Source organism: Anolis carolinensis, unplaced genomic scaffold (assembly GCF_035594765.1).
Source record: "Anolis carolinensis isolate JA03-04 unplaced genomic scaffold, rAnoCar3.1.pri scaffold_12, whole genome shotgun sequence".
NCBI lineage: Eukaryota > Metazoa > Chordata > Lepidosauria > Squamata > Dactyloidae > Anolis > Anolis carolinensis.
The window spans coordinates 13,677,815-13,703,682 of record NW_026943823.1 but is presented as its reverse complement, the minus strand read 5'-3'; the positions used below and the strand labels follow the sequence as shown (position 1 = coordinate 13,703,682).

The following is a 25,868-nucleotide window of genomic DNA, read 5'->3' as shown; positions in this document are numbered from 1 at the left end:
GTGATATCACCAGAAACTTTTACTGTAGGAAACATGAACATCAGAAAAGCCAAGAATGGGATACTACGGCCAACCCTCCTTTATATACCCTCCCCCTCATTTGAACAGTCTCTTCCCGCTCAGTAAAACCCCGCGCAAATTCCCCGCCAAGTCCAGCAGCCGTTTCTTCTCCAAGTCCTGAGCCGCAGGTGTCTTATCAATGTCAGTGACCCTGAAACTCAGAGCCACATCCAGGCTCTAGTAGCAGGGTCCTGACATGGCGTCCTCCTCCCCTTCATCCTGGAAGGAAAAGATTAAACACAACTATTGTTCTCCGCCGTCCAGAGTTCCTTTATACTTTTTTAACAGGCTGCAATGGAATACCGGGTGTATCTTTCCTAGGTCCTTGGGTAGCCTCAGCTCATAGGTCACTTCGTTTATTCTTTTTGCTACCCTGAATGGTCCTATATAGCGTGGAGCCAATTTCTTGGATGGGAATCCCAATTTTAGGTTTTTTGTGCTCAGCCAAACCAGATCTCCTTCGCCCAATTTGTCCCCCTCTCGGCGCCTACGATCCGCAAAGAGCTTGTACTTCTTTTGTGTTTCCCGCAATGCCTCTACCACGGTTTGCCACCCTTGCTTGATTTTGGCCGGCCATTCCTCGTCGGTCTGGCCCTCCCCTTCCTTCCACTCGGGTAGCCTGGGGAAAGGTGCCACCTCCTGTCCGTATACTATTTCGAATGGGGCACGACCTGTGGCCGAATGTACGGCCCCGTTAAAAGCCATCTCAGCAAACGGTAGAAGGTCCGCCCAATCATCCTGTCTATAATTGGTGTACATCCTTAAAAATTGGCACAGTGTCTGTTGGGTACGTTCGACCCCCCCGTTGGTCGCGGGATGAAAGGCCGAGCTCAGGTTCCTTTCTGCTCCTAACAGCTGTAAGAATTTTCCCCAAAATTTTGCAGTAAATTGGACTCCCCGGTCGCTAATTATTTTGTCGGGACACCCATGTAGGCGATATACATGCTTCACATACAAATCAGCAAGTTTTTCAGCTGAAGGGAGTTTTGGCAGGGCCACAAAGTGTGCCTGTTTTGAGAATAGGTCCAATATTGTCCAAATGTATCTGTGGCCTCTGCTGGGGGGTAGTTCGCCTACAAAATCCATGGCTACGCATTCCCATGGCCTCATGGGCTCCACCACCTTCTGCAATAGCCCCTGGGGCTTCCCCGGTGGTGTTTTTCCCTCTGCACATAATTCACACTGCGTGACGTACCCCCTGGCGTCTTTCCTCATTCCGGGCCACCAGCATTGTCTGGCCAACAGTTTAATAGTCCTGGTGGGGCCTAGATGACCCGCACCTTTGTTATCATGGTACTTCCTTAACATTTCTCTTCTTAAACATTCAGGGATATACAATTTCTTATTTACAAACACCAAATCCCCACACAATTCTCCCTTTTCTTTGTTAGTTTGTAACCATTTGTCCATTCCATACGCTCGCTTCAACTCTTCCTCCCATATTTCTCCTCCCCCCGTGGAAATGGCAGTACGTTTGTTTTCTTTGGCCGCTTGTGCTCGAGTTAGTACTGCCAGGCCCCATTGCTTATCTAGGAATAGGCTCCCTTCAGATTCCTGAATTCCTCCCCCGTGCTGAGGCATCCGAGAGAGAGCGTCAGCGAGTATGTTATGTTTCCCCTGGAAGAATCTGAGTCTGAAATCAAAACGGCTGAAATATTGGGCCCATCTAATTTGCTTCGCTGATAGTTTACGAGGGGATCTTAGATACTGTAAATTTCTATGATCAGTCCACACCTCAAACGGTGTTCCACTTCCTTCCAGAAAGTGTCTCCAGCACTCTAGTGCTTTTAGAATAGCTAAGGCTTCTCTCTCCCAAATTGGCCAGTTTTTTTCTGTATCGCTAAACTTTTTTGACAGATAGCCACATGGCTTCAGGTTCCCCCCCTCGTCTTTCTGTAGCAGAACTGCCCCATATGCCCGGTCTGATGCATCGCAATGTAATACAAAGGCTTTAGACATATCAGGGTGCTGTAGGACAGGCTCCTCAGTAAAACGCTTTTTTAGGGCTTCGAAAGCTTCCTGGCATTCTATTGTCCATGTCAGTTTGGCCCCTGGGGCCTTCACTTTGGCTGTTTCTCCCCTGCCTTTAGTCTTTAACAAATCCGTTAATGGCAAAGTGAGGCGCGCAAAGTCCTTGATAAATGTTCTATAGAAGTTTGCGAACCCTAGGAAGGATTGCAGCTGCTTCCGTGTTTTTGGGGCTTCCCACCCCCTCACGTCTTCTACCTTCGCAGGGTCCATCGCCACTCCCTGGGAGGAAATCCTATACCCCAGAAAGTCTATCTGGTCTTTATTGAACTCGCACTTGGCAAGCTTCGCATACAGTTTTGCTTCTCTCAACTTTTGCAGGACTTCCCTGACTAGTTCTATGTGTTGCTCCTTAGTCCGAGATATTATCAATATGTCATCTAAAAAAACAAAGACCCCCTTGTACAACAATGGATGCAACACTTCGTTGATTAATTGCATGAACGCGGCACCTCCGCCGCACAAACCGAAGGGGAGCACACGATAATTGAATAATCCGAATGCACAGGAGAAGGCCGTCTTCCACCTGTCCTCTGGTTTGATCTGCAATTTATGGTACGCTTCAATTAAGTCCAATTTAGTGAATATCTGTCCCTCCGATAACTGGGCGATCAAGTCCTTCACTAAGGGTAGGGGGTATTTATTTACAGTACTGATTGCATTCAGGCCCCTGTAGTCAATGCAGAGCCTCAGCGTTTGGTCCTTTTTCCGCCTGAACAACACAGGCGCCCCTAGAGGGGAATTTGAAGGCTCTATGAAACCCCTCGCTAGGTTTTTATCAATGTATTTTCTCAGTTCCTCCTTTTCCCTAGCCGACATTGGGTATATTTTTGCCTTGGGAAGCTCTGCTCCTGGGACTAGCTCTATCTTCACTTCAACTCTCCGCTTCGGTGGGAAACTGTCTGCTTCCTTCTCATCAAATACGTCCACAAAATCCCGATACTCTGGGGGTAATTTATCTGCCAGTTCTGCTATCCTGATAGAGTCTTCCTCCCCCCTTTTCCCCGGCTCTCTCTCCACTTCCTGGCTCCCTTCTTCCAACTTCATCCTGAAGATCATGCTCTTATCCTCCCAGTTGATTTGCGGGTTGGCCTGCCCCAGCCATGGCATGCCTAGTATAACATTATAGCTGGCTATTTGTGATATCACAAATGACACCTTTCCTTCCCAACTCCCTATCTTACACTTTACATCTTCGGCACTGTACTTAGCTAATGATCCCGATGCTGTGGATCCGTCCAACTGCGAGAAAGCTATTGGGGATTCTAGGTTCGTTCTTTCGCATCCCAATCCCTCGGCTAATTCAGGGGAGATGATGTTCCTGGAACATCCACAATCCACAAATGCTTTGCAGGTTGCTTGTTTGCTGCCACTTTCAAGCTGAATGGGGACCACTATCATGGCTTTGTCCTGACTTACCAACCCCCCCGAGTGGTGCCTCATCGGTGGTTCTTCCTCGGCGCGTTTCCCTGCCACGGCTCTTGGTTTGGGCGGGCCTCCGCCTTCCCCTTTTCTCTGCCAGCACTCGGCAGCCCTGTGGCCCAAACAGCCGCACACGAAGCAGCCCCTCCTGCTGGTGCTCACGTTCCCTGTCGGCTCCGTTCTCCTCCCGGCTGGGGTTGATCCCTCCTTCCGGCTCCCCTCTTTCATCTGCGGCCGCTGCTGTAGCCCTCCTCGGTGCCTCCTCGCCTGGGCCAGCGATGTCTCGATGCGCCCCGCCAGCTGAATCCATCCGCGCAGTGTGTCAGGCTCATCACGATGCACCGCCCAGGAGAGGATCTCCCGCCTGAGACCCTCTTTGAAGAGTTCTATCTTTGTTACTGCAGACCATTCCGGCACCTTTTCAGCGAGGCATTGGAACTCCTCCGCATACTCAGATACTGACCTCTGCCCCTGGGAGACGGTCTTCAACTTCTCCCTCGCCCGGATCTGCTCCAGTGGATCTCGGAAACGGGTCTCCAGGGCCCCCATAAAGCGTCGGAGTGACCCCAGACATGGGTCGCGCCGCGCGTGCAGTTGAACGTACCAGCTGGCCGCTCCCCTCTTCAACACTGCACCAATGGCCCGTACCCGGCTGGATTCCGTTCTAAAAGTGTGAGCATTGTCCTCCATATAGCCCCTCACCGTGGTCAGGAAAAAATCCAGTTCAGAGGACTCTCCCCCAAACTCGATCCTTAGTTCCTCTCGTCTCGGTAGGGGTCCCTGTGGTGGCAATCCCCAATTCTCCGCCCGTCGCAAGCCCCCTTGCGGACCAGTGGGCCCCGCTGCTGCTTCTCTTGGCCCTGTGCCACGCCCGGCATTCGCCAGGGGCACCAGGGTCTCAGTTGGGAGCGTAGCCGGGATTCTCGGAGGCTTTTCCCCTTCGTCGTCACTCTCCTCCACCCGCGTCAGGCTTGTTTGGATCTTGGGCCGGGCACCGGGCTCCTTTCGCATTTCCCTTCCCTTCGGTGCTGGGAGGTCTGCAAAGCCCTGGCTGCTTCCCACGCTCACGTCCCACATTGAGCTAGCCCGAAGTTCCCTTCCTCTCTCCGGCTCCGCCAAAACCGCCAGGCGCTCCATCGCCCTCGACATCACTGCCAGGGTGGTCTCCATCGCCGACATCCTCTCCTCCAGAAACACCATCCTTTGTGGGCCTGGGGAAGGTGAACCTTCCTCTCCTCCGGTGCTGTCTCCCCGCACCACTCCACGCCTCTGGGTTACCCCATTTGGCTGGGCATAAGCGGTGGATGACGCCAGGGCCGCCAGCTGGTGGAACTCAGCGTCCGGCTCGGGAGTGGCCCTTTCCGACCTTCCTCCTCCTGCGCCCAAGAGCTCTTCATCCTCCACTTGCATGTTACACCTCACCGCTACAGCGGGATGGTGTCCGTATTCTTGGCTTAGTGTCAGCTCACCACAGCCGCTCCTGAATGAACACACAAGACTCTCTGTGATATCACCAGAAACTTTTACTGTAGGAAACATGAACATCAGAAAAGCCAAGAATGGGATACTACGGCCAACCCTCCTTTATATACCCTCCCCCTCATTTGAACAGTCTCTTCCCGCTCAGTAAAACCCCGCGCAAATTCCCCGCCAAGTCCAGCAGCCGTTTCTTCTCCAAGTCCTGAGCCGCAGGTGTCTTATCAATGTCAGTGACCCTGAAACTCAGAGCCACATCCAGGCTCTAGTAGCAGGGTCCTGACAGGAGACCATCATCAAATACTATGGGTTGAATTGTGTGTTTGAGTAAATCAGAATGCCATTAACCTATGCACCAGATGCCATTGGATCTTGGAAGCTAAGCAGGATCTTCCTTGGTTAATACTTGGATGGGAAGCTGCCCATGAATACTATTTTCAGAGGAAGGAACTGGCAAAACCAGCTCTGAGTCTTCCTACGGTCACTAGAAGTCTATGGTCAACTTAAAGCCACAGGCACAAAAAAATGGGACCTTAATGCCCTTAGATCAGTGCCATTAAATCAATGGTTTTCAACCTGGGGTCCCCAAATGTTTTTGGCCTTCAACTCCCAGAAATACTAACAGCTGGTAAACTGGCTGGGATGTCTGGGAGTTGTAGGCCCCCAGGTTGCAAACCACTGCATTAGATTATATCTGATCCTGGAAGCTAAGCAGGGTCCGTCCCTGGCTAGTACTTGGATGGGAGACCACCAATAATTGAATTTTTGCCTATTTACTATAAGCCGCTTTGAGTCTCCTCGGAGAGAAAGGCGGGGTAAAAGTGATGTAAATAATAAATAATAATAATACTAAGGCTGTATTTCAGAGGAATGAACTGCAAAACCACCTCTGAGTCTTCCTTGCCTAAGCAAACCCTTCTAAATTCATACGGTTCACGTAAATTGACAGGCAACTTAAAGACACATACACAGACAAGTTACATTGAAAGGAGCAGATAATTCTATACATGAGAAAAATATTTTAAAACTCTAAAATCAAGACAGTAAATAAAGAGCAACACTAAAAAAAAAACAGGAGAAATCCAGGCAGGAAACAATCAGTGCCAGCTAACACCTCCCAACAAAGGATTCTCCCAGGCAGGAAGCAGCCAGGTTCTGAAGCTGCAAGGCCATTAATTGCTAATCAAGCTGGCCAATTGCAACATTCACACTTGCCTTCAACAGACAAGAGTTCTCTCTCCCATCCTGAAAATTCCATAGATCTATAAAGCCCACTTGTTCTAGTTTCCAACAGACCTCACAACCTCTGAGGATGCCTGCCATAGATGTGGGCGAAACATCAGGAGAGAATGCTTCTGGAACACAGCCATACAGCCCAGAAAACTAACAGCAACCAGTGATTCCAGCCATGAAAGCCTTGGAATTGGACCATGATGCGTCCAGAGCAAACTTGCCCAACATAACAAACTTGATGGAGTTTTTCGTGGTTAACCTGGCATGATGGATCAGGACCAAACTTGACGTGCATTCCCGATATACCCAAATTTGAATATTGATGTGTTTTGAGAGGAATTGGCCTGGACATTTTGGAGTTGGAGGTAGTGGGATTTAGAGTTCACCTGTAAACAATGAGCACTCTGAATGCCACCAAAGACCATGATGCATCCAGAACAAACATGCCCAACATAACAAACTTTAAGTACTGATGGGTTAACCTGGCATGATGTCAGCTGTAGTTAATTCACAACCTTATGCATTATGTAAAATTGATATTTTTCAAATAACCCGGGCAACTCAAACTAGTAAGTAATAATAAAAATTAATTATTTTATTTTATATGCCTATTTATGTCCCTAGCACTTTGAGAGAAATGCAAGCACAGTCCGTATCAAACTGATGCACTCTTGCTGCTTTCAGCGGCCCTTTTCTGCCATCGGAAAGAGCAAGGAAACCAGATGCGGAAAATGAGAGGCCACGTTTCCCTTTGGCGGTACTTTACTTTTGTCTCCGCCTGGAAAGATGGAGCGAAGCCGGGCCTTCTTGTTCTTCTCTTCGGGAGCCATCGGGAGAGGCTTGGAGCCGTGGTTCAGCGCAGAAGAATCGCGGTTGTTGCTGTTCATTCTCAGTGGAGGCGCTGGAGGTTTCTCTTCAGTGTCCAGGCTCTCTGACATCTTCAGCAACCCTCACAGCTTCCTGCACAAGGAGAAAAGCGAGAGAAGAGTGAAGAAAGGCTGGAGATAGGAAAAACAGAACAGCCAGCGCAAGCTGGAAGCATGGCTTTGGAGGCTCATCCCAGGTAATTCTTGCTACAAACAACCTGGTGGCATCCATTTCAAAAAATGCAAAGGCTACAGCAATATTTGCAATTGCCCTAGATGACTTAGTTATTTAAATATTTTCATCCCACTCTCTTCTATGAAATGGAAAAACTTTTCCATTGTCAGCTTCTGGTGGGCGTTGACCATAGAGTCCCTAAGGTTAACGGGAAAGCCCTAGGCATTTTCAAAATACAGTCTGCTTTCTTTACCCACGGATCCTGTATCCATGGATTCAATCATCCACAGCTTGAAAATACAGTATTTACTCAATGCTCACCTTTTTTGGCTAAATGACCTGGCCAAAATTGAGGTGAGCATAAGATTCTTGTCATACAGTAATCTTAGTGTTGAGCCAAGGCCAAAGGGGAAAGTGCTTAAAGAACCTCTGGAGAGCCTATTGGAGGGATGCAATCTCATTTAATAATAATAATAATAATAACAACAACAACAACAACAACAACAACAACAACAACAACAACAACAAGTTTATTTATACCCCGCCCCCATCTCCCCTGAAGGGGACTCGGGGTGGCTACCCACGACCCTGAGATTAAGAGTCTCATGCCATGGGATCTTGGGATTTGTAGTTTGGTGAAGGGCCGCAATAGCGCAGCAGGTTAAACTGCTAGCTGCAGGAAATCTGCCGACCAGAGGGTTGGCAGTTCAAAGCCACGAGTTGGAGTGAGATCTCACTGTTAGCTGTAGTTTCTGCCAACCTAGCAGTTCAAAAGTATGCAAAGCAAGTAGATCAATAGGTAACGCTTCGGCGGGAAGGTGAATGGGCACCCCATGCAGACATGTAGACACGCCGGCAATACAATCTGAGATGTCTACAGACAACAGGCTCCTCAGCATGGAAAAAATGGAACAAGAGCACCTCCCCATGGCCAGAATTGAGCAATGCCTCCAAAAAGCCAGAGATGAAAGAGGAAGCCTTTATTTACCTTTGTTCTGTGTATTTGTGTGTCATTGTTATTTCCACTATATTACAACATTAAATGTTTGCCTATCTGTGTATGTTGTAATCTGCTCTGAGATCCCCTCAGGGAGACAGAGCGGAATATAAATAAAGCATATTATTGTTGTTGTTGTTGTTGTTGTTGTTATTATTATTATTATCATTATTATTATTATTATTACCACCACCATATGTCAGAAATGGCCAAAAAGCACACAATAATAATTTCGTCACCTCAAAGGCCCTAATAGGCTGAACAGCCAGGCAAAAATGCTTTCAATAAAATATACCATATATACTCGAGTATAAGCCGACCCGAATATAAGCCGAGGCACCTAATTTTACCACAAAAAAACTGGGAAAACATTGACTCCAGTATAAGCCGAGAGTGGTAAATTTCAGAAATAAGACTCTACTGTACCAATAAAATTACATTAATTGAGGCATCAGTGGGTTAAATGTTTTTGAATATTTACATAAAGCTCAAATTTAAGATAAGACTGTCCAACTCGGATTAAATCATTATTTTCATCTTCTTCAATGTAAATGTGCTTATGTATCCTTTTAATAATAATAGAGTAAAATAATACATGTAATAATAATAATACGATCAGAGTGAAATAATAAATGTATTAATAATAATAAAAAATAGAGTAAAATAAATGTAATAGTAACAATAATAGAGAAAAATAATAAATGTAATAATACCAATAATAATCTCCTGACACTGAAAAAAACCCAATAATAATAAATGTACCATAAATTCTCGAGTATAAGCTGACCCAAATATAAGCCAACCAGGACCCTCACCCGAGTATATGCTGAGGGGGGCTTTTTCTGTCTTAAAAAAGGGCTGAAAAACTAGGCTTATACTCGAGTATATACAGTAAATAAATGCACCAGCTTCCCTTGCATTCTCCTCTCCTCTCCCTATAACATAAAGTTTTATCTGCCTGAGATGTGAGGCTGACCTAGACATTTCCCAAGACACCACTCGACAATGCCCTCTTTATGGGTCAATGGAAGGACCAAAGGGACCAAGAGAACCCAACAGAAGGAGGCCAGGTTGGGTGTTTTAAGCGTGCAGTTTGGCCCTTTTGCAACCATGTTAATTAAACCTCCATCTGATTTTAATTATGCCAAAGGTTGCTGTAATTACACATTCTAAAGATAGTTAACCAACAGGTGGTCGCAGGAAGATAAGGGAATTCATAAAAACACATAGTGTCTGACTCTGGAGCAAAGGGAAGAGTTAGGAAATAAATTATGCAGAGCGTTCGGGTCGAAAACTTCTCTAATGGTGAAAAAACTCCATTCTCAGAGTTTCTGAAAGTAGCGTTCAACTGTAGATCAGAGTGGGTCATCATCTGGGTTTGGGGGATATAAGAAAACTGTGGCAGGTGATATCCCTCTCCAAAATATTACATTTTGTCCTCAAATAATACCTGGAGATGGCAAATTCAGCTTCCTTTCCCACCAAGACCACCATTCTGGACCCAAAGACAGAATATTTACAAGAAATGACACAGAAATCTTAGCATTCTCTCCAAGGGAGTTTGGGCAGGCTCCTAATATTTGGAGCATCCAATCTACAATGAAAACTATGCCGTGTCCTTGGCTTGACCCATTCCTAGAGAAGAGGTAATTCTATCCATTTGCATATTGAAAACTTGGTGAAACCGACCTGGAATAAAAGTATATATTTATCCCTCTGGATTAATAAATATTAATCAACAGCATACCATTCTTAGTAGATCAGAAGAACTTCAGTTAGAATTTAGTTGGAATCCCTGCAGGATCGTGTGCTGACCATCAAGCTAGACTTCCAAATAACATCATTCAATGGTAGTTTTTGGCTCCCATCTCATTGGAGCCATGAATCATCTCTGGGCTTTAGTCCAAACTTTAAAGGTGCTCTCCAAGTTGCTGAACCTATTTTAGGGATACAATCCAGCTCCGTGAAAAGACTTGGTTAAACCTTAAAGGAGCTATCCAGAGTACTAAACCTATCCTTGAAATAGATACAGCACTTGGATAATACCCCAAATGGCTTTACTTCCCTACTGACACAAAAACCATTTGCCACCATTAGATGTCAATAACAAGGAGATGGAGTGTAACTTTATATTCATAGAGTTACACAATGGAGTTCAGGAAGAGCAGCATGCCACACCTGAAATGCACAATTGCACATCTGTCTGTGAAAGTCACAACACACATCTGTTTATGCAATGAGGAATCGCATCACATGTGCGATGGCACCACGTGTTCAACTCTGTTTCCACAATCTTCAGACGCTACGCTCTGACCCCTAAAGCCCCATCACATGCTTACACATGAAAAAAACCACTAAAGGGAAACCAGTTAACGTTCAACCACTGGATATCAAAAACCTTTGATGACATGCTGGAAATCATTGGATCAGCTGATCCTGCTTTGGCTGATTCCTGCTTTACATTATTTTTAAAACCCACAAAATTGCCCCAATAATCTCTAGAACAAGGATAGGCTGGAGGCTGCCCAAGGCCACATACGTTACTCAACTGTTTTGAAGGCCTTTGTCATGGAGGCTTGTGGTTGTTGAAAGAAGCACACTGCCAACATGCATGGCCATTACCCAAAAGAGACCTTCCCTTCCTTTCTTTCCATTGCAAAAAATAAAAATAAAAATGGAGGAAACACTTCACTGTGCAAGCCTCAGGGTTTTCTTTTAATAGAAAGTGCTCAAGTGCTTATGGAGTTACCGAGTATAATGCGCCATCGAATCTAATGTGCCACTCAATTTTGGTGGTGTAATTGAGCCAAAAAAGGGGAGCATTAGACTCAAGTCAATATGGTACTTTGCTGGACCAAAACCATGAATAACCCAACCTGTTTGGATGTCAGAAAACTCTTGGGGGTCATAGGCCAAATAACGTGGCATGTCCAAATCTTTTCTGTGCCATAGCATGTGCAGAAGGAATGCACTGATACATAGATGTCCAAACAAAAATTCCAACCATGAATTCACTCCGGTTGGAATTTTGGTTGAGGATGTCTATATGTGAACGTGTCCCTTCTTTACAAGAATGTACTTTATTGAGCCCTGTAGAGACCAATATTCACATCCTCTCCATGCAGAACCCAAAGTTTCCTTTCTGACTTACTTTAGAGCCAGGTGTTTTCTGATATTGCCTGTTCACACTGCAGAATGGAATGACTCTAGGAGCCAGCTATAAGAACACCAGGAGATGATGTATATGTGTCAACATAGAGTAAGGTCCACATGCAGATTCTTCCATTGCATGGTATGGATTTTGAATCAGGTCTCCAGGTCTACAACTGATTGCTATAGGAACTATCCAATGTGCTGAACCCTATCTACATCCTATCCTCTGGGCAGCATCTATAAAATTCATAGTTAAGTCACTATGTCATAGGGACCACCAGCCACCACTAAACCACAGAAGAGCACCGTAGTTGTGATTGTTACACCTGAGTACCCCGGAGCACTGTCCTCCAATTTTCAATAATGGTACAGGGTTGGAGTAAACTCTCAAATATACCAATAGCACAATCCTAGAGCAGCCGTTACTCCCTGAAAAGCATCAAGAATGACTACCAAAATGCAACTTAAAGGAGTTCATTGGTAGACCTTCAAAAGAAACATCAAAAGCAATGCAACATCTGAGAGTGGGCCAAACAAGACTTTCACTGGATCTTGTCCACTTCTATAGAAAGATGGGGTATGCCAAGAACTTTTAAAAATAGACTCTTGGGCCCCATCTATTAAAGAAAATCCCAAAAGGATGCTCTAGTACATTGGTTCTCAACCTGTGGAACCCCAGATGTTTTGGCCTTCAGCTCCCAGAAATCCTAACAGCTGGTAAAATGGCTGGGATTTCTGAGAATTGTGGGCCAAAACACCTGGGGACCCACAAGTTGAGAACCACTGCTCTAGTAGGAACCACACTTGGCTTGGAGACATTCTCATTGTATGAATGTCATTCCTTGCCTTCCTGTCTGAGTCTTCAAATATAACCATCCTAAATGTGAAATCACAACATCACAACAGTATCTCCTCTGGATCAACAGGCACCTAATACATGGCATCGTGACACATGAAAAGACTTCCATATCCTCCTTGCAGAGCATTAACTAGGCTGTGTTTGATGGCCAAGGTAATCTCCTTAGTAAAGGTAAAGGTTTTCCCTTGACATTAAGTCCAGTCATGTCTGACTCTAGGGGTTGGTGCTCATCTCCATTTCTAAGCCGAAGAGCCGGCGTTGTCCGTAGACACCTCCAAGGTCATGTGGCTGGCATGACTGCATGGAGCGCCGTTACCTTCCCGCTGGAGTGGTACCTATTGATCTACTCACATTGGCATGTTTTCGAACTGCTAGGTTGGCAGGAGCTGGAGTTAACAGCGGGCGCTCAAGCCGCTCCCGGGATTTGAACCTGGGACCTTTCCGTCTGCGAGTTCAGCAGCTCAGCACTTTAACACACTGAGCCACCGGAGAATCCTTAGCTTCCATATATCTTTATAGCATTTCTATCTGCCAAAGAGTGTTTGCCTCCTGAGACCATTTGCATGAAAAGATCGCCAAAGCCTTGTTTTTGGTCTTCGTCTTCCCTTTTGTAGACCTCTTTTTACGGCAATACTAGAACAGAGAAGAAATGGACAGAGAAGATCTCTTCTTTAAGGAGGTCTTCCCTGTTCAAAATAAGGAGTTTTTAGAAGGGAGAGTAAAGGAGCAAGGGGTGCATCTACAGTGTAGATTGAATGCTATGGCATCATAGGAGTTGTAATTTGGTGAGGCACCAGAACTCTTGGGTAGAGAAGGTTAAGGGCCTTTTAAAACCAGAGCTCGTACAATGTCATAGCATTGAGCCATGGGTGCTAAGGTGGTGCCAAACTGCATTAATTCTACAGTGTAGATGCATCCTTGAACTGTTTCAGCAGCTCCCAAAGGACAAGGCAACGGCAGGGTTACTCACTGAAGCAATTAGTAAACAAAGTCACTTTGCTAAACTAACCCAGGAGGGGTTTTTTTAGTTTACAAAGATTTCTTTTAAGGGTTTCTGGCCCCATTTATTTATGTGTGATGTCATTGTTTCCAAGCTCTTGAAGCGCGCTCTATATTTGATTTCTCAACCAGGCTTTTGGGCTCTGCGTCAAAAACCCATACAAGGTCCCATTCTTTGCCATGAAAATGGAGAAGAGAAAGGCACAACATGGTGTTGCAATTTCTTACAAATGATCCAGGAGAGAAGGACGAGAAGGTTGGAGCCAATGCACGGAGGGGTTTCTTTAGACTTATTGCCGGCCTTTCTCTCAAACCATGGCACTTAGAATAATTGTGTCTACATGGTAAAATTAATGTGGTTTGAAATCACACTGACTGACATGGCTCCATGCTATGGAATTCTGGGATTTGTAGTTTGCTGAGGCACCAGCACTCTTTGGCAGAGAAGGCTAAAGTCCAACCCATACTGTGAACTCTAGTTGGCTGTTGTAAACTAATGTAGATGTTTGTTTGGATTATATGTTATTATATAATTTTGTTCGACTACATGTAGTTTAATTTATTGATGTTAGGTTTAATCTACTGATGTTAGGCTTTAATTTGATGTTAGGTTTTAATGTTATTTTCATATGCGGGGTTTCTGGGATATTATGTAAGTACTAGCTGTGCTCTGCCACATGTTGCTGTGGCGAAGTGTGGTGGTATGGGAAATAAATTATTGAGAAATTGGCGGTACTGTAGTTAGTATATGCTATTTCCTAAAGCTTTTGAATATACAATATTTCTGGTTGTTCATTTTTTTTTTGTCTGTTGGAGGGAAGTATGAATACTGCAATTAGCCAGAATGGTTAGCATACAATGGCCTTTCAGCTTCAAAGCCTGGCTGATTCCTGCCTGGGGGAATCCTTTGTTGGGAGGTGTTAGCTGGCCCTGATTGTTTCCTGCCTTGGAGATTCAATCCCTGCCTGAGTCCTGCTTGGGGGAATCCTTTGTTGGGAGGTGTTAGCTGGCCCTGATTGTTTCCTGTCTTGTGGCTTCAAAACCTGGCTCATTCCTGCCTGGAGGAATCCTCTGTTGGGAGGTTTTAGCTGGCTGGGTTTCTCTGGGATTTTATTTCAGTATTTGTTTGTTTACGGAGGCATTGAATGTTTGCCATTGTATTTGGAATCCGCCCTGAGTGCCCTTGGGGAGATAGGGTGGAATACAAATAAAGTGGTTGTTTTTATTATTATTATTATTATTATTATTATTATTATTATTATTATTATTATTATTATTATTGTCATAGTCTCTCAGCTAGTCCTGCCTCTCATTTGGAACCCCTATTGCCTTCTGCTTTGAAAAACCTCTATTCCTAGAGCTGCCTGACCCAATGAAGCTCTTTTCCCCTCATTTAGTGTGATTTTTGCTCAGCCTTTCTTTCCATGCTCCTGCCAATTCCATTTATATTCCAATCAATTGCACACTGAGGCCCAAGAGCCACAAATAACCAGATTCAAGGGACTCTTCTCCAGCCCTTATATATTTTTTCTTCCTATATAGCTGCCAACTTTTACAGTGACTCTCATCCTAAGCCCTTAACAGCGGCCCGATTCATAGGACCCAGCTCAGCAATCCATGTATTCCTATGCCAAAAGGAGTTCTGCACAATTTACCATGCAGTGGGGCTCAGTAAACACTGGCCACCTTGTTATCTTGGAATAGTTTAAGGAAGGGAATAAAACCTTGACCCTTTCCTATTATTAGTTTTGAGGCAAAAAGCTTGTGGCTTTAGCAATTCACTCAGGGTCACTAAGTATGGAAAAGGTGTATCTACACTGCAGAATAAATGCAGACTGACACCACTTGAACGACTGTGTCTCAATGCTATGGAATCCTAGGATTTGTAGTTTTTCAAAGTCTGTAGTCTTCCCTGCCAATGACTGCTCATGTCATACCAACTATACCAGTGGTTCTCAACCTTCCTAATGCTGTGACCCCTCAAAACGCTTCCTCATGTGGTGGTGATCCCCCCCCCCTCAACCATAAAATTATTTTTGTTGCTACTTCATAACTCTATGAATCGTAATGTAAATATCTGATATGCGGGATCTATTTTCATTCACTGGACCAAATTTGGCACAAATACCCAATAGATACGCCCAAATTTGAATACCAGTGGGGTGGGGAGGATAGATTTTGTCATCTGGGAGTTGTAGTTGTTGGGATTTATAGTTAACCTACAATCAAAGAGCATTTTGAACTCCACAAATGATGAAATTGAACCAAACTTGACACACAGAACTCCCATGACCAACATAAAATACTGGAAGGGTTTGGTGGACATTGAACTTGAGTTTTGGAATTATAGTTCACCTACATCCAGAGAGTACTGTGGACTCCAAACAAAGATGGATCTAGACCAGTGATGGGCAACCTTTTGCGCTTGGTGTGTCAAAATTCACCAAAAAACCTAGCATGACTTGGGTGGTGTGTCACTTCGAGAAAAAAAACATAATTTTGCAATAAGTATAGTTAAAAGTGGTGAAGTGCGTTAAAGCGCTAAGCTGCTGAACTTGCAGACCAAAAGGTCCCAGGTTCAAATCCCGGGAGCGGCTTAAGCATCCGCCGTTAGCTCCAGCTCCTGCCAACCTAGCAGTTTGAAAACATGCCAATGTCAGTAGATCAATAGGTACAGCTCCGTCGGGAAGGTAACGGCGCTCCATGCTGTCATATCGGCTACATGACCTTGGAGGTGTCTACGGACAACGCCGGCTCTTCGGCTTAGAAATGGAGATGAGCACCAACCCCCAGAGTCGGTCACGACTGGACTTAACATCAGGGGAAACCTTTACCTTTACTATAGTTTCAATAACAAAAATATATAATTGTAATATATAACTATATTCAATAAATCAAAAACTATTTACTACTATTATTTCCATGTACATCAATCTATGGTACCTCTTGCAGTTTCCATGCTGATTTCTCTCTATTCTAGTTTCAATGTAGTCATGAATAATAATATAATAATAATATAATAGTGATAATATGATAATATCCTACAATAATAATAGAATAATAGAAATTATATATATATGTGTGTGTGTGTGTGTGTGTGTGTGTGTGTGTGTGCATAATTCCCATGGAGTAAACAACAAAACCATTGGACCAAATCACACCAAATTTGGCCACAAAAGACATAGTCATCCAATCAATCTGCATGCAGCAGCGTGTCAGCAAAAATGGCTAGGCGTGTCAGTGCTGACACGTGTGTCATAGGTTGGCCATCACTGATCTAGACCAAACTTGGCACAAATACTCAATATGCCCATATTGGAATACTGGTGGAGTTTGGGGAAAATAGACCTTGAAATTTGGGAGTTGTAGTCGCTGGGATTTATAGTTCATCTACAATCAAAGCGCCCCTTGAAGCCCACCAATGATAGAATTGGGCCAAACTTTCCACACAGAAACCCCATGACTAACAGAAAATAGAGGGATTTGGGTTCCTGAGAATATCAGAAATACTGTATATACACGAGTATAAGCCGACCCGAATATAAGCCGAGGCACCTAATTTTACCACAAAAAACTGGGAAAACATTGACTCCAGTATAAGCCAAGGGTGGTAAATTTCAGCAATAAAAATAGATACCAATAAAATTATATTAATTGAGGCATCAGTAGGTTAAATGTTTTTGAATATTTACATAAAGCTCAAATTTAAGATAAGACTGTCCAACTCTGATCAAATCATTGTTCTCATCTTCTTCAATGTAAATGTGCTTATGTATCCTTTTAATAATAAGGGAGTAAAATATTACATGTAATAATAATAATAAATACAGGAAATAATACAAGTAATAATAAATAGAGTAAAATAATAAATATAATAATAATAAGATCAGAGTGAAATAATAAATGTAATAATAATAATAATAATAATAATAATAATGTAAAATAAATGTAATAGTAGCAACAATAATAGAGAAAAATAATCAATGTAATAATAACAATAATAATAGAGAAAAATAATAAATGTACCATAGATTCTCGAGTATAAGCTGACCCAAATATAAGGCAACCAGGACCCTCACCCGAGTATAAGCTGAGGGGGGCTTTTCCAGTCCTAAAAAAGGGCTGAAAAACTAGGCTTATACTCGAGTATATACAGTATGTGTTTTCTCACCGTCTTTGGCGACCCCTCTGAAAACTCCTGGTGACCTCTAAAGGGGTTCCGACCCCCAGGTTGAGAAATGCTGTCAAACTGTTGTTTTGTGTCCTTTAAGTCATTTCTGACTTATGGTGACCTTAAGGTGAACCTATTGTGGGGTTTTTTGGGGCTGAGAGAGTGTGACCCCCCTCCCAGGCTATCCATTGGGTTTCCATAGCTGAGCAGGGATGTGAACCCGGGTCTCTGGAGTTGCAGTACCAACTTTCAAATCACTACACCCTGTGGATACACTTATGTCTTTGTCATCTGGGGAAAGAAACAAATTACAAGTAATTAGTTACTTGCATCTAGTTATTTTTCAACTCTAGTCCTGAGCATTGCCTTGTTAAATTGGATTCAAGTCTCCTAGAAGACTCCACCGACAGTTTCTCCCACCCCTCTGGGAAAGTCTGATGCTAGCTGTGAGGCAAGTGCCGTCTCCCGCTTCTTGATTCCCTCAGACATTGTGTTTGGTGAAATGTAGGCCAGCTGTGTCTCTCTCCCAGCCCTGGGTCTGTCTGCAAAATAGATTTTTAACTCTTCAGCAATGCCAGCAGGGATGAGATCTTTCTCATGATTTTCTTGTATTCAAAATGTTCCGATTTACAAACAAAAGAAACCCAATTGGACTTTAAGGCCTCTTGTTGGGATCCATGTTCATATGTTGTTTATGAACATGAAGCTTGTTCTCGCTCTCAAAAACCTAGATGCCTTTGAAGAATGTGGAGAAGTGGCCACAAACAATGGCTGCTAGTTTATAAGTCTTCTTATTCACCCAAGGAATATGAGAGGTCTAACACTGAATCTACACTGCTATATAATGCAGTTTGGAATTGCATTTTATGGATGTATGCTGACCATATAATGTAATTCCAAATGGCAGTGGGGATCCATCCTAAAACTTGGGGACAGGGAAGGAACTAGAATAGTGAATCCACTCCATGTTTTAGTCTGAACTAGGAGACCTCCAAGGAGCGGAACACAGTTTGATACCTTGGACAGCTCCTTTAGATTTCATATTAAAATTTAGGCTGGATTCCATGACACAACCCATATCAAGAAGTAGAGATAGAAACTAATGCCTTTGCTTTATTGGAGAATTGGAGACCTTGGAGACAATACTTTTTTGGGGACTATGACTGAGATCAGGCCTAATGCAACACTCCATCCAAGCATTCCATATGTCCTTCTTTTCTTGGATGCTCACTATCCAAAAATCTCCCTCTACCACAGGGGTCATACTTACTGCATATTGCTGGAAGAGACCACAAAGGCCATCTAGTCCAACCTCTGCCTTGAAAAAATAAACTACATTGCTCCCAACAGGTGCCTATCTAGGTAAAGGTAAAGGTTTTTCCCTGACATTAAGTCTAATTGTGTCCAACTCTGAATTTTGGTGCTCATCTCCATTTCTAAGCTGAAGAGCCGGCGTTGTCCATAGATGTCTCCAAGGTTACGTGGCCGGCATGACTGCATGGAGTGCCAAAGATTTCCAAAGATAGATTGTCCACCTCCATCCATATCAATCTATTCTAATTTCAGGCATATCTTTCAGGAAACAAGTTCTTCCTGATGTTTTGGTGGAACCTCTTCTCTTGTAATTTGAATCCATCGGAACGTTTTCTCATCTCCATAGAAGAGAAAACAATTGAGTGCCATCTTTCTTCTTCACAACTGAAAGATGGTTATCATAATACCTCCCCATCCTTTCTTCTCCCAAGTTAAATGTGGCCAACTTCTGAAATCGTTTCTCTTAGGGCTTGGTTTCCACAACTCTGATAATCTTGGTTGCCTTTCTTTGGACACATTCTAGCATATCAATATCCTCCTTATATGATGGTGCCCAGAACTGGACACAGTCTTATTTCAGGTGAAGTCTGATCATGGAAGAAGCGAGCGGGACTACAACTTCCCTCGATCTTGGCACTAGACTCCTATAGATACAGCCTGGAAATCACATTGGCTTTTTTAGCACTATTACTACCCTTCTGTTGAACTTAGAACCTCAATTTTTGTCTGAAAGAGACATGCGTATCTATAGGCCCCACTTGCCGTCATTAGTAATCCAGATTCCTTGAGTCACCCTGGCTACTGGGGAGTGACAATGATACTGGGAGTTGTGGTCCAAAAGGTACAGTTATCAAACTCTACTACAGTGGTTCTCAACCTGTGGGTTTCCAGATGTTTTGGCCTTCAACTCCCAAAAATCCCAACAGATAAATTGGCTGGGATCTCTGGGAGTTGTAGGCCAAAACGCCTGGAGACTCACAGGTTAAGAACCACTTCTCTACTACATAGACAGACAACAAAAAGGTGCAAAGACTCTGTGTGTCTGAATGGCCCCTTGGCATTTAGCAATGACTAGTATAATCATTTGTTGGGGGCGTTTCTGGACAATTCTGGCCACCAAGAAACGAAACTGCCATCTGGTTGCTGGGAGGGAAAGTGATCTGGTCCTGCCATGTTGCTAACACAAAGGCAGGCCAGGCGGTTTCTCATTTCTTCTGCCCGTCCACAAAGGCTATGGAATTACATCTCATTTGTGTTCTTGTTGCGGCTTAAACGGCCCTGCCTCAGGTTACATCATGACCCAAACTCTCCCCACAAACTGTAGTTTAAAACGCTAATCCAAGGGGCAACCTGATACAGAGGAAACATTACCTCTGTGAAGAAACTGGACCTTATATTCAGGATTGGGCCTCCCCATAGATAGAGGGAAGGGGTCCTTTGCCTTGGTTAGTGGCAAAATACTCCTGTGACAGGGGAAGACCACAAATAAAGAAATTGCATTTTTTTTCATATGAAAAGACAGAGTTCTAGGAATTTCTCAGCTTTCCAGCATAATTCTACAGACAACGTCAATTGGAAGCTGCCCCTAGAACTGCACTGCAGGACCTACAGAATCCTAGAGGAGACATTCTTAATCAAATCCACACATCGAATCCACAAAAGCCAAAACCGCAAATGTGAAGGGATGACTTTATTGTGGTTTGAGCACTGGACAGCAACTCTGGAGAGCAGGGTTGGGTTTTCCATTTGGACATGGAAATGCACCAGGTGACTTTGGGTGAGTCTTGGCCCCAGAAAACCTGTGATAGGTCCACCATAGGGTTGCCATAAGTCATAAATGCCTTGAAAGCAATGGAGGAGGAGGAGGAGGAGGAGGAGGAGGAGGAGGAGGAGGAGGAGGAGGAGGAGGAGGTTGCTATTGTTGTTGAAAGATATGCTCAATATACTCAGTATACTCTACATTTTGGACCCCGGGTGGCGCAATGGGTTAAACTGCTGAACTGCTGAACTTGCTGACCAAAAGGATGGCAATTCGAATACGGGGAGTGAGGTGAGCTCCCGCTATTAGCCCCAACTTCTGCCAACCTAGCCGTTCGAAAACAAGGTACCGCTCCAGCGGGAAGGTAATGGCACTCCATGCAGTCATGCTAGCAACATGACCTTGGACAACGCCGGCTCTTCAGCTAAGAAATGGAGATGAGCACCAACCCCCCAGAATTGGACACGACTAGACTTAATGTCAGGGCTGCATCACTGGAGGCTCCTATGTCTCTATATCGAATAATAATAATAATAATAATAATAATAATAATAATAATAATAATAATAATAATAATAGCCTTGCTTTCTTTTCTGACCCATTTTTAATTACCTCTCCTTTCTGTATTTTCCTCCCTCCTTAAATAATACTTACACAATTCAATCAACGGATTGCCTGCTACCTGTGTGCTTACACAAAAGGCTCGCCCTCTCAGTGTCTTGGAAAAGATGTAATTTCATCTCCCAGATCCCATGAACTCTGCTTAGAGGAGAAAGAGGCAATGCAACACCTTGAGTAAGTCTCTTGCCCTTCACATCCCATACAATTTGATCTTCTTTCCAAACAAAACAGAATAGTTCCTCTCCCCCCCCCCCCCCCCACAAAAAAAAAATTCCAAATCCAACTTTAAAAGACTGGTCAAAGTTTGGCATCGAAGGAGAGAAAAAGCACAAATTTAAAATGCTGGATTGCAGCATTGCGTGATGTAAATAGCCTTATTAAGGGTGAGGATATAATATATTGCTTTCACAACAGCTGGATATGTAGAGATATTATGGTTTTTTGAAGAAAGGGTCTAAACATGGTCTATTTAAGGAGGAAATGTATAAGTCTTGCTTAGCAAAGTAGAGGCAGAAACAGGAGGCTGTGGCCAAAATTAACTTACATGGAGCATCTTTCTCAGTATACAGAACATAAGGAATTGGGAGTTTAGGGTGTTTCCCATCCAAAACATCTTATGAAGAAAAACCAGGTTTAACCTGAGAGAACATTTATCTAAAAATCTCTAGGTCTTCCAATACAATCTAATGGTCAACTCCCAGAATAAGCTGATCCTAGAGTCATATTGACGGACCTAGAGCAGTGGTTCCCAACCTTTGGGCCTCCGGGTGTTTTGAACTTCAACTCCCAGAAATCCCGGCCATCTTACCAGCTGTTAGGAATTGTGGGAGCTGAAATCCATAACATCTGGAGGACCAAAGATTGAGAACCACTGATCTAGAGATTCATGTTAATCAAATCCAGAAATAACCATAGAACCATAGAGTTGGAAGAGACCTCATGGACCATCCAGTCCAATCCCATTCTGCCAAGAAGGAAAATCACATTCAAAACACTCTTGACAGATGGCTATCCAGTCTCTGTTTAAAAGTCTCCAAAGGAGGAGCTCCACCATACTCTGAGATAGAGATTTCCACTGCTGAACAGCTCTCACAGTCAAGACATTCTTCCTAATGTTTCCTATAGTTTGAAGCCATTGTTCCGCATCCTAGTCTCCAGGGCAGCAGAAACCAAGCTTGCACCTTCCTCCCTGACTTGCCCTCACATCATGATACATGGCCTTCTTCATGTCTCTTCTCAGGCTTCTCTTTTGCAGGCAAAGCATGCCCAGTTCTCTAAGCTGCTCCTCATAGGGCTTGTTCTCTAGACCCTTGATCATTTGAGTCGCCCCTTCAATTGCGGTGCCCAGAACTGGACACAGTGTGATTCCAGGTGTGGTCTGACCAAGGCAGAATAGAGGGGGAGCATGACTTCCCTGGATCTAGGCATTAGATTCCTATTAATGCAGGCCAAAATCCCATTGGCTTTTTTAGTCATCGCATCACATTGTTGGTTCATGTTCACCTTCCTCCCCACAAGGACTCCAAGATCTTTTTCACACGTCCTGCTGTTGAGCCAAGCATTGTCCTCCATTCTGTATCTTTGCATTTCATTTTGTCTGCCTAAGTGGAGTATCTTGCATTTGTCCCTGTTGAACTTCATTGTGTTAGTTTTGACCAATCATCTCTCTAATCTGTCAAGATTGTATTGAATCCTGCTCCTGTCTTCTGGAGTATTAGCTCTCCCTCCCAATTTGGTGTCATCTGCAAACTTGATTATCATGCCTTCTAATAAAACTACAAACTGGAAGAGCAAAACGTGGTCTTCCAACCCCCAAAGAATGTCCTCCTTGGTCTTATCATGGCCTCCAAACACAGCCAAGGGTCTTCAGGTTTAAATAAGAACAAAGCCTCCAGAGTAAGGAAGCCATTCTGGGCTGGACACAACTGGACTTTGTTCAGTCTCAATGTTTGCCTACACAAGGTTGTTTGGACAAAGCTTCCTTTGAACCTTCAAGGGAAAAGCTGGAGAATGCTTGTTGTCTGAGTAAGTGAGGGATTTCTGCCAGAATGGATTGATCTCTGAAACAGGTTTAAAGTCCCCTCGCCTTTCTCCAGCAGAGATTTTGCACTGTCTCCCAAGACGTGGGATGTCTCCCTCATTGAGTGTATCTACACTGTTAAACTAATGCCATTTGACGTCACAAGTCTTTGGAGGAATTTATAGAAATTGTAGTTCACCAACATCCAGAGTGCACTATGAATCCAAACAATGACAGATTTGGACCAAACTTGGCATGCATACCCGATATGCCCAAATTTGAATACTGGTGGGTTTTGAGGGAAATTGGCCTGGACATTTTGGAGTTGTAGTTACTGGAATGTAATCTAAGAGCTCTATGAACTCCACCAAAGATGAAATTGGACCAAACTTGGCACACAGAGCCTCCATGACCAGCAAAAAATTCTGGAGGTCTTTGGGGAAAATTCACCTTGATTTCGGTGAGTTGTACTCACTGTGATCACTGTGAACCCAAACACCAATGGATCTGGACCAAACTTGGCACACAGACCTGATATGCTGACATTTTACTACTGGAGTGGTTTCGGGGGAACTGACCTTCCTTTCTGGGAGTTGTAGTTCACCCACAACCAGGGAAACTGTGACCTCCACCGATGATGGACCTGGACCTGGCACAAACTTGACTAACTCAACCTACTGGAGGGACTGACTCACCATAGTAGGATTTGTAGTTCACCCTACAGCCACTGAACAAACTGAACCCCACTGATGATATATCTAGAGCAGGGGTCCCCAAACTAAGGCCCGGGGGCCAGATGCAGCCCTCCAAGGTCATTTACCTGGCCCCCGCCCTCAGTTTTATAATATATTTTTATATCAGTTTTAATAATATAATATATTGTATATACATATAATATTGATACTAATATTATGTTACACAATATAATACTAATAATAATACCATATAATAATATTAATTCTATATTACATATAATATTACAGTATAGTGGTATAGTTCAATATAGTAATATATAATGCTAATATTCTGTTATGCTAATAATATAATATATTGTATGTACATACAGCTGCTCTGAGTCCCCTTCGGGGTGAGAAGGGTGGGATATAAATGTAGTAAATAAATGCAGTAAATAAATAATTAATTTTAGACTTAGGCTCGGCCAAACTCTGAAATGACTTGAAGGCACACAACAACAACAATCCTAATTAACTTGACTATCTCATTGGCCAGAAGCAGGCCCACATTTTCCATTGAAATCCTGATAGGTTTATGTTGGTTAAAATTGTTTTCATTTTAAAATATTGTATTGTTCTTTCATTGTTTTATAGTGTTTTGCACTATAAAAAATAAGACATGTGCAGTGTGTATAGGAATTTGTTTGGTTTTTTGTTTTTTTCAAATGATAATTCGGCCTCTCAACAGTCTGAAGGATTGTGGACCGGCCCTCTGATTCAAAAGTTTGAGGACCCCTGATCTAGAGCAAACTAACCCAACATAACTTAAGTACTGATGGAGTTTCTCTGGGTTAACCTGGCATGATGTGAGTTGTAGTTCACCCACAACCTTATGTATTTTGTACAATTAAAACTGACTTTTTAAAATAACCTGGACAATGTACCCAAACTAGTGGGGTATATTAAAAACAGTAATGCAAAAATGGCACCAGATACCACCTGATGTCTGAATATAAGCTGTTTCAGACCTGGGTAGCCCTTGGATGGGAGTCTGCCAATGAATCCCAATGCTGGAGGCTCTATTTTGGAGGAGGGAACTGGCAAATCAACCTCTGAGAAACCTTTTAATTTCACTGGTTGGCCATAAAGTGACTTGCAGTCACACACAAGTCTTCCTCGTTGCACAACATTGTTAATTAAACAAGCGGCAATGTGTTTTGGGCCTCATCCAGTGCCCTGCGCAGGAGTCTGGCAGGAAGGTGGCATCAGCAGTACATGCTGCACTGAAACTTCTGCTCCATCATCCTAAGTGGCGCCTGGGGAGCCCTGGGCCGGCAAAATTAATCTGGAAGGGACAGGTTAATTATCCAGTCCAGGAAGGAGAAGAATGGCAATCTATCTGCTGCACACAGAAGCAGAACAGCCTGCCAGGATGTGGCTGACTACAGCTCCCATCATCCCAAGCCAGAATGGTGGAGGAGGATGGGCATCATAGGGTGCATCTGCACCAATAACTGGCAAACTTGGACCCTCCAGGTGTTTTGGACTTCAACTCCCACCATTCCTAACAGCCTCAGGCCCCTTCCTTTCCCCCCTCAGCCGCTTAAGCGGCTGAGGGGGGAAAGGAAAGGGCCTGAGGCTGTTAGGAATGGTGGGAGTTGGAGTCCAAAACACCTGGAGGGTCCAAGTTTGCCAGTTATTGGTGTATCTCCTCCAGTGAAGTTATGACTAATTTTCACTAGAAGAACTAAAGCCATGTTGGAGGATCTAGATATTCTGAGACACATCTCAAAAACATTATTTAATTGGATCCCTAGGTGGATGGAGGACTCATAATGAAAAAGAAGTCGCTGATACTCAGGGAAGCACAACTAATATCCAGATCTATTTCCATCCACATTTAGAAGATGTAACCAAGAGGCGGAGCTGATGCATATTAATGCCTGTTTGTTAAAGGATCAAATAAGGACACACGCATGAGGACACTGTTCCAGTTGTTAAAATATTCATGCGCCAAGTGGCGTGTCGGATACCAGTCGCT

General features: G+C 43.8%; 1 protein-coding gene across 3 annotated transcripts in view; it reads right to left on the bottom strand.

The window, feature by feature from the left end:
- pak3 (p21 (RAC1) activated kinase 3) overlaps positions 1–25,868 on the bottom strand; it is a 101,162-nt gene that overhangs the window by 32,144 nt on the left and 43,150 nt on the right. For all 3 annotated transcript variants that reach the window (XM_062963867.1, XM_062963866.1, XM_062963868.1), the window contains exon 2: positions 6,986–7,179. In XM_062963867.1, coding sequence (XP_062819937.1) covers positions 6,986–7,157 — 172 coding nt within the window. In that variant the 5' untranslated portion in view covers positions 7,158–7,179. The remainder of the gene's footprint in view (positions 1–6,985; positions 7,180–25,868) is intronic.